At 40.1% G+C, this 9,339-nt stretch overlaps 1 protein-coding gene across 1 annotated transcript; it reads right to left on the bottom strand.

Moving 5' to 3' along the window:
• Nucleotides 1-2,643: 2,643 nt before the first annotated feature.
• Nucleotides 2,644-8,583, bottom strand: rabggtb (Rab geranylgeranyltransferase subunit beta). Its single transcript, XM_029454241.1, has 9 exons — nucleotides 8,469-8,583; nucleotides 8,002-8,109; nucleotides 7,351-7,548; nucleotides 6,880-6,985; nucleotides 6,432-6,484; nucleotides 6,235-6,345; nucleotides 5,420-5,545; nucleotides 4,915-5,064; nucleotides 2,644-4,198 (listed from the first exon to the last, which is right to left on the bottom strand). The coding sequence occupies exons 1-9, from the start codon at nucleotides 8,469-8,471 to the stop codon at nucleotides 4,058-4,060; spliced, it is 996 nt and encodes a 331-aa protein (XP_029310101.1). The 5' UTR covers nucleotides 8,472-8,583; the 3' UTR covers nucleotides 2,644-4,057.
• Nucleotides 8,584-9,339: the final 756 nt, after the last annotated feature.

Raw genomic sequence — 9,339 nt, 5'->3', positions numbered from 1 at the left:
CCCAGAGCTAGTGAGGGCAAACAAGTTCAACATGTCATGTGTATGTCTACGACTGGGTGAAAAGTTTAACACAAATCTCTTGTGGAGACGTTTTAAAAAGCGTTTTCATTTCCCACCAAACTTGTGAGTAATCTCTTGCATTCACACATAACACTGCGGCGGTTTAATTAAACATTTATTAAGCGATTGTCTGCTGTGCCTGTGGTTCAGCAGCATTTGGCTGCAGCCCCTGTGGACTGCACTAATCCTCAGTATTTTGTGCTGAGAGATAACAAGAGGGTGACAGGACTGAGAAGAGAGGGAGGAGAAATGGGTTGCGGCTTTCCTTGCAAACAAACAGGACTGAGGTGAAAGCTGTGATCCGTCCATCTGTCTCTCTTCTTCTGCTTCCCTCGCTCTAGTTGTTCTGCCTCTATCTCTCATTCACACCTTTCTTTTTCCTTCTCTCCCACCTTCTGTCTTCTCTTAATCTCTCTCTTCCTCACTAATGAAAGCCGGTGGGGTTTCCCACCAGCATGTTTGTCTCTGCCCAGACACCAGGGGGGCCACAGATTACCACCCCCCATCGCCTAAATAAATAAAAATAAATATAAAACTCACAGGACTGCCAGTTATTCTTTATATTGTTTGCAGTTCCATAATGCACTGAGAATATCACTCAATGAAACATGCATGTACCCCCCCTCCCCCACCCCCAGGAATCTGAACGACCCTCTGACTATTACACAATGACCACAAAGAGACACAAAAACAACCAAAATGTCTACGACAAGAAGCGAAACGATCACATAGATGCAAAACAACTACGATGTAATTAACCCACAAGAGATGCAGGCAGCAAGGGAGTCGTTCAAATCAGAGCCGCACCCCCCCCCCCCCCAACTACAACTACAACTTGATCATTAGTCTGACATTTGAAGTATTATTTATTACATGAAAGCTATTGTTTGAAACGGTTGAGGGAGGTCAAGTGAAATGTTTCTCATCAGGCTGTACATCGTTATCTTTAGTACATGGAAGAAAACATGTAGGAGAGAATTACCTCTAATTGAATGCATCAATCTTTACGCTCCATTATTACAATCTGCCCCTGCTATGAAACATAATGTCTCATACAGTATCTGTGGTGCCAGCATCGTTACTACAGCCTCACTATGGATGTGAAGTAGGATGTAAAATGCATGAGGAAATGTAAAAGTTTAACTAAGTAACTGACAGTTTCCATAGAGCTTTACTTTGTACATTTCACTGTATTGTCTTTATATAAGAGACATTGATTTCAGAGATTTAAACCTGTGATGCAATCACATCACAAACAACCCATCATCTGAATATTCAGGATCACACACACATGTGACGTTAGTGTGAGCATCATACAAGACTGCCATCTAGTGGCATCTACAGTTTGTAGAAAGATCCCTACATTCACGATTCAGGATATGTATTGTCATATGCAGTTAACAGAGTTATACTGTACAATGAAAAACTTATTTTGCAAATCTGCCGACAGCAGAAAGATAAAAAGATCAAATTAGAACTAAGTAAAAGAGATATACACAATATAAAAATAAATATGAGGTCAGAAGTATAGCACATGTCACAGTACAGTGTTAGTACTGTGACATATGAAATATTGCACAAAATAAAATAAGGCAGACAACAGACCTCTCTTCAGTAAGCTGCCTCAGCCCCACCTACACACACACACACACACACACACACACACACACACACACACACACACACACACACACACACACACACACACACACACACACACACACACACACACACACACGACTTCCCTGACAAGCTAGCAGCTAACAGCTAACGCTAACCGCTTGACGTAAAATCTATTTTTTTTATCAGACGTTTGATTTATATATATTTGCTTTAATTTAGTTTAAGTTCAGGTTTTTCTCCAAAAAGCAGACTTTTAAATATGTTCTGTAGAAGATAAATCACATCGTGACCTCAGTTACTAAAAGAAATACTAACGTCCGTCTAGTGACTATGAGCCAATCACGACAACACTTCTGGTCAAACAGCCAATCAAATTGCAGCGGGGCAACAGCCAATCAGCTTTGAGCATGCGTATTGTTGTTTTCCCGGCACCATGAGCACTTGGCATTGCCAGCTGGGAAGATAATTAAAACACCATTTAAAACTATTCAGCCACTGTTTGTTAATGATGAATAACAGTAAGGGTTTTAATATCACGCAATAAAACAGAAGTATATCATTTTAAAGAAATACTGGAAAACAGTTCAGACTAAGATTTGTTGGAGTGAAGGTGCCTCACTAACTAAATATGTGTGTAATACTAGGTATATACCCAAATAACTTGGTTTGTTCTAAACAGTTATCTTTAAATGAATCTTGTATTGTAATAGAGAATACTGACTTACAGAAGAAGGGCAAATTGTTGAGTCATTTTTGTTTTCGTTATTGGTTTTCTTCCTCTTGTGATGTTTTTATTTCATTTCTTTGTTAAATATGTGAAATGCATGTTTAAAAAAATGTTTATCCAATGTGTCCGTGATCCCAGTGAGTGATATCCAGTGGCAAATATTAACTGTTAGATAAATATCTCATTCTTCTTCACTAAATACCATTTCACAAATATACTGAGGCACGGCACAGTTGAGGGGGAAATACTACATTTATTGCCATCCAAAAGAACAAATAAGTTACATGAATATACACACATACAGTTGTGCAACAGTAAGCAGCTTTTTGGATTAGAGCTGCCCCCACAACACAAAGATGAGAACTAGTAGATCAACAAGTTGTTTGTTAAACGTTTTTTAATCATCTTTAAGTATCACAATTCCTGGATAACTGTGCTTTAAACCCGATAATCACATTATATGCTTTTGTTTGAGTAATGACTTTACAATGTCAATTCATTAATCATCAGTAATTAGTCACTTAAATTGGGGGCAAACTGAGAACTAATAGATGCAACAGGTGATTTATTTACCCTCTGTAACGGTCACTGAACAGTTATCTAACAACAGATAACATTTGCATTCAGTAAGACAAGAGTGCAGCAAAACAAAGATTAGGTATTTCTGAAAGGGAAAAAAGAGTTTTAACCAAATTAAGTAAGAAGTCGCTTGAGAATCATCAAAACTTAAGAAATATTTCATGTTTTTACAGTTTGGGGGCAAATCTAAACCCTCTGCTGCATAACAAAGCTGAGTAACATGGATTTAAATAGTGTCGCTGGGACGGTGGATAAGACGTCAAATATACTTGGCAAGAGACGAAGACGCTGCCGTGTGTTTTACCTCTGGGTGTCACAAACAAAACACTGCCCCTTCCTCGAATTCCTGCAAAAAAAAACATTTTCTGTTTGCACTGTAAACTTTGTTTGCAACACGTCATGTGCTGCATCTCCAGCTGTGAAGCCCGTCAGCACAGGGGTCGTACGACTGCTCGAGTGTAAACAGGACGAGCATAGTTTTGGCTTCACATGCTCTCACTTCTTCAAAGATATTGTATTTGAAACAGTAAGTGCATGAACATGTTGTGGTGTTAAACCAGTCAAGTGTCTCTTCTGTTGCACACATAATCTGTTTCAAATGCACAAATCTGTCAAAGAATATTCCCTTTATCATTCAGGTAATGCACGTGAGAAAGCAGAGCCAATCGGAGCCTTTGTCTCTGGCCAAGAATTAAGTACAGAAAAAAACTTCTTGACAAGCAAGTTTGTTAAAAGTCAAATGTTTTGCCCTCAAACAATCTGACATGGTGAGTAAGTCAAAAAGCTAAGGAATGTTTGTTAATGTTTGTTAATCTCTTTCCCAAACCGTTCTCTTGCAGTAAAACCAACAAAAGTGACTTGACAACACAAAGAGTCGCTGAGGGTGTGACGACAGACTCAGACTCTTTTTGTCCTTAGTGAGCGGAGACCGAAACCTGCATGTAAAATGTGTCTGTAGACACGGGTTCTCTCTCTGCTCCCGACATCCACCGTGGTATTTGGGGTGTTCAGCAGGGCAGCTGTGTGTGAGTGTGTGTGTGTGTGTGGTGGGATGATGGCGTCAGAGAGCTAGCTGAGGAGGTCAGGCTGCAGGTCGATCCTCTGCAGGACGTCCTCAGGCATGCACAGAACAGGATTCACGGGCTTGATCTGTTCGTCTCCGAGAAGGGAGAGACCTGCGATTCCAAACAGAGTGTGGAAAGGATCCACCTGCAGAGAAGACGAGAGCAATACACTTACAAATTAAAGGAAGATACAAAAACTTGCACGTCCTACCTACCTATTCAGCCAGGTGTTTAACTACATTTAGTTTATAGACATTATTTTTATTTTATTATATTTAAGTCGTATTGTTATTTTGATAATCACTTATTTTATTTCAGTATTATTTTTATTGTCTTCTCACACGTATTATTTTGGGCCCGTCAGTCATCTGTGCAGCACTCTGAACGGCACTAACCTGTATAAAATGTTCTCCTCCACTATCATCTGGAGTTGTAACGACACTCAGAACATCTGAGCACGGCTTTAAGCGATGCAAAAGAGGGTGAGATTCATAGAGTAGTCCATGAACGAGGAGTGTCTGTGGTTCGTTCACACGTCTGTAATAACAGCAGAGCAGTGTCTGTTCTCTAAACTGCTTCAATCATTTGAAGGAGTGAAGCGAAGATAACGTCGTCAGTGGCCTAATCTCATCTAAAAACCTTCCAGTACTGAAGAAGTTCTCCGTGTATCTACTGCAAGATAACGGTTATCTCGTACCTTTTCACTGAAGAAATATATATGAGACAGAGAGACAAAGGATGGGGTCACGGCGGTGCAGACGGGCTTAGAAAAGAAGAAACAGGAGACAGGGTTTTGGGGAAAGACGGATCTAATTCATTTCCCCCTTTCCGTTGCAGCCTGCAGGAGTTAGTTGTGCTCACCATGTCTCCCGGTCTGTCGGCAAAACCTCCGGTCTCCTCGTCTTGACAGGCGAGAATAAACGACTGCAGCTTGGCCTTGTCGATCCAGTGGATCCTACCAATGATTTTCAGCGACGCCAAAACCCACCAGGAGTAGCACACATCTGGAAGCTGAATGAGACAAAGAAAACCAGAGCTGGGTGAGAACTACAGGTTCATCTAATGAGTACAAGAGTCAATATATGTTATACTAACGTCTTGTGATCATGCAGTCAGATCAGTTCATCAAGACATGATGACGGTTAATAATGTTTCGTTTTATAGAAATATAAACGCACAATAATGCAACGGCAGTAATCGAGATGATTGATGTGAACCAACAGCTCGTCAAAATGAATTCCCAATAGTGAAGCAGTGCCGGAGCAGCAGATCTACTTCAGGAATCTCTCTGTCCTGATTTGTTAAAAGTTTAACGGCGACAAAGAGGCCGTTTGATTTCCCGGTACGGCGTCTGGAGAGCACAAACCTTCTCCGGTCGTCCATTGAGGCCTCCGGACGGCAGCTGCCTCTCGCAGAGCCACCAGCCCAGCAGGTCAGAGTTCACCTGGTGCAGCTGACCGGTGAGCGACAGGAAGCCAGAGCAGCAGTAAATCTGACACACAGCCGGGAAAAGACCAGAGATTATATGTGGGAAGGGTTTTAACACGTCCCTGCTTGAAGAGGGGTGTGAATGTAACACTGTGTCTGGGATGGACAATCTTCCCACAGGACCAGCCTGCAGCCTCACACGTGTGATGCGTGTGAGGCTGTCTGAATTCAAGTGCCTTGCTAAATTAATGCAATTTCACAATACATATCTTTTAAAGGGTTTTATTTTTCTCATTTGAGCCAGAAAGCTCCAGCAGCTCCTACATCCACCAAACCTTCCAGTTTCATTCCTCTCTATATTCTGAAGGCTTCTACAGAGGGGTTAGTTCATACATCTTCCATAGCCTGATTTATGGAGCATTTTATTACTAAAAACAGGGGAAATGTATTTTCTTATGGCTGCTGACAGTCATTTCTGATTTACGGAGCGATACAAAAAGATATCCATTATTCCCTGAGTAAGAAACTTTGACTTCAATATGTCAACTAAAAGAAACCTGGATTTATCCAATGTTCAGATTCCTGCAACATAATCTGAAATGTATGCAAGTGAGCACATATTTAATAATAATATTAATGCCACATTTGCATATTTAAAACAATAAAAAGATCTATTTTCCCCCCTCTATTCACCTGCAGTGTCTCCCGTTAAAAAGATTTGAAGGGTGAACCTCCCACAGCGACTGGACTCACCTGACCAGCATGAGACTCTGAACCAGGTCTGCAGCCAAAACCTCCGTCAAAGTTCATACAGGACAAGACAAACTCCACGGCTTTGTCAACATTTATGGCGTCCATCTTGCCCTTGGAAAGAGGAGAGGACATCTTCAGATTATAAAGTGTTACAGTGTTGATTAAACATTTTTTTAAACTGCCCATGATATACGTACCAGTAACGCAAGTGTAGCAACTGCACAGAAGGAAAATCTCGTGTCTATTTCTCCTGTAAAGTAACAACATTGTAGTATTTTAATATATTTAAAACGAAATGAATCAGAACCACTAAATTGTTACGTGATTATGACAACATTTGTTTAAGTACGTACGAGGGCTGCAAGTTATGATTATATTCATAATTGATTATTCTGCTAATTACTTTCTTCGATTGTTTCGTCTAAAATAGTGAAAAATGTCAGAGGTTTGTGCTGTCAGTCCAACCAAGATATTCAGTTTAATATGATATAAAGTAGAAAACAAATGGAAATTCCCATATTTGAGGCCATTTTTTTTATTAAAAATTACTTTAATGCTTAATTGATTATTAAATATTTGGTGTTTATTTTTTCATTTGAGGAGCAACGGTTTCTTGAAACAACCGTCAGAGTAAATCTCGTTCACCCCATTTGTCTCCTGCAAATGAGCCGTCGTCCTGCTGCAGCCCTTTGATGTATTCCACCACTTTGTCCACGTCCAGCGCATTCACGCTGTCGTACAAGCACAGGATCTGAACGCAGAAATAATACAGAAATCAAACCAACACATACATAAAGAAATCAAGCTCATTTACAAAACCTAAAAGCTACCAGACAAATTAAGAAGCTTTGCTGGGAGTTTAAAAGAAATACCACTTTAAATCATAAAGATCCTTCAGAAGATAAATATCTTAAAAACCAGATACTGAAGCAGAAAGTGAAATAAATAAATATAAATCAACTGGCACCATATATATTTTATAGTCCCGTGTGTCATGCATTCTTATAGAGGATGACATCTCATCAACCTTAAATCCCAGCAAAGTATCGTCTCTACAGTAACAACATTTCCAACCTCTCAGCATAAAAATTGCATGTTGACTGTCTTAGAAGTCACCTGGACGGCGCTGAGGGTGTAGAGCAGGTGGGGGTCGTGTCCGATGCTGGCGCTTATGCCTCCACACTCGTGCTGACAGTCTTTGATGAAGTCGATGATCTCCTGCCGGTTCATCCGGGGCAGCTGGCCCATCAGGTCCATCACAGTCAGCCCCCAGTAGATGCCGCTCATCCGTAGGTACTCGGACAGCGTGTACTCCTGGACAAACACAAACAGGGCAGGAACAGAGAGAAATGAGTGTTAAACACTGGAGTCTGGTGATAAAGCCTGACTCTCAGTCGCTGTTCCAGTTCAAAGCTGAAATGTTTAGTCTATTAATCGATTGGTAGATCAGCAGAAAAAGTATTGGCAACTATTTTGATAATCAATTAATCGTTTCACTCCTTTTACAAGCAGAAATGGTGAAACAAATCCAATATTCTTGCATTTCAAATAGCAAGAAAACGAATGGAGATGGTGTTTGAAATGCAGTTTGAATGGTAAAAATCTGTTTCACCGCTGTGGAGATGTCGATGTCCAAAGGGTAGAAAAGAATTGTGTGATTGCAAATGTGAAGGAGTTTGTTTCCAAGAGTAGTAGAAGATCAGATAGCTATAAGCTGTCAGTTGGTGATTTCAACATATTGACCTTGAAAAACTGCCTTTTACTCACATAGTCATCCTTTTTGGAGCCGTAGGCAGCGATGTAGTCTGCATGTTTGTCCAGCAGCAGTGAGCTAGGAGCGTCAGGCTTAATGATGACATCTTTCACTTGGGTACCCTGACATTAGAAACATCATCAAAACACTTAGAACATGCCACACATTCTCATTGACATTGTTTGAATGTGATAACACCTTCATGTCAAACCTGAAACTGAGTAAACTCATATTATGTGAGTAAATGAGTGAATATAAAAACAGGAAAGGAGCTGTTGACAGGTTGTAGTATCGACGAGCTACATGCTAACTCTGATGCTAGCTACTTTACTTTAGTTAGCTGATTTCATCAGGTTAGCGGTCAATGTGACGCTAAAATTGGACAGAATGGAGACAAGTGGACATGTCCATCCACTTCGGCTTGACTGTTATCTAAAACTAGGCTGACTAAATGTAAGATTTACAACATGACACCGGTTACCATTCTGAAAATGTTCGCATGATCAGGCTTCTTCTGCTTCTTCTTCTTCTTGAGTTTATTGACGGTTGTCAAACCAGTTAAGAGGCGCGTTACCGCCACCTAGTGGATCTGTGTGGAAACACGGATTATGCAGGGAGAAAAAACTAGATTATTTTAGTTAACTCTAATAAAACATTGGGCTGGGTTTGGTTGGATCATTTTAAATCTTATGCTTACTCTGGCTGGCGTCTCCAATGTTACCCACCCTAGATTTAACTAAATTACAACAACAACAATAATAATAATAATGTAAGCAATACATTTATAAAAGGTATTTGTGATGGGGACACATCCCTTGTGTTCAGTCTCCAAGGTCGAAAGTTCACCACGGTTCACCCTTGATTAAAACAAAAGATCAAAACAGGAGCATTTCACTTTTGTACTGAAGCCCTGCATTTTGATTTTGTTCTTTCCATTTCCGCTGGTTCAAGAAAGCTGGGAAGACAAAGCAGAGAGGACTGCTGGCTCTCTGTACATGGTGACAAAAACACAAAATACTCAATTAAAAACAAAAATAAACTGGAAGAGGAAGAGGAATATATAAATGTTTATGTGTTGGTTGTTTTGTATGGTCTGTACAAGTTTCTGCTTTTTCCTGTTCTGATTATTTTCGTTCAGCCTGTAAATGTGATATTAACTAATTTTCAAACCCCTTTTTAGAAACGTGTATGCTGTTGGAAGACAGTTTACAGATTTCAACCACAAGAGAATCTTTGTTGGATGTTCCCAATCAGGAGCTGCTGGTGTTAGAATATCTTTTTCTGTTGACTTTTAGGTCAACATTCTTACTGTTTGATAAATACACTGTGTTACAGTTGGCTTGTGGTAATTT

Source organism: Cottoperca gobio, chromosome 17, assembly GCF_900634415.1.
Source record: "Cottoperca gobio chromosome 17, fCotGob3.1, whole genome shotgun sequence".
Lineage (NCBI taxonomy): Eukaryota > Metazoa > Chordata > Actinopteri > Perciformes > Bovichtidae > Cottoperca > Cottoperca gobio.
Note: the sequence above shows the minus strand (reverse complement) of the source record. Positions and strands in the feature narration are given on the sequence as shown.

Excerpts from the sequence above, each read along its gene's own strand:
- rabggtb (XM_029454241.1), bottom strand. Across the intron at positions 5,065-5,419 it reads TCAATGGACGACCGGAGAAG|CTTCCAGATGTGTGCTACTC; the intron begins GTTTGTGCTCTC and ends TGTCTCATTCAG. Across the intron at positions 4,199-4,914 it reads CCGACAGACCGGGAGACATG|GTGGATCCTTTCCACACTCT; the intron begins GTGAGCACAACT and ends TCTTCTCTGCAG.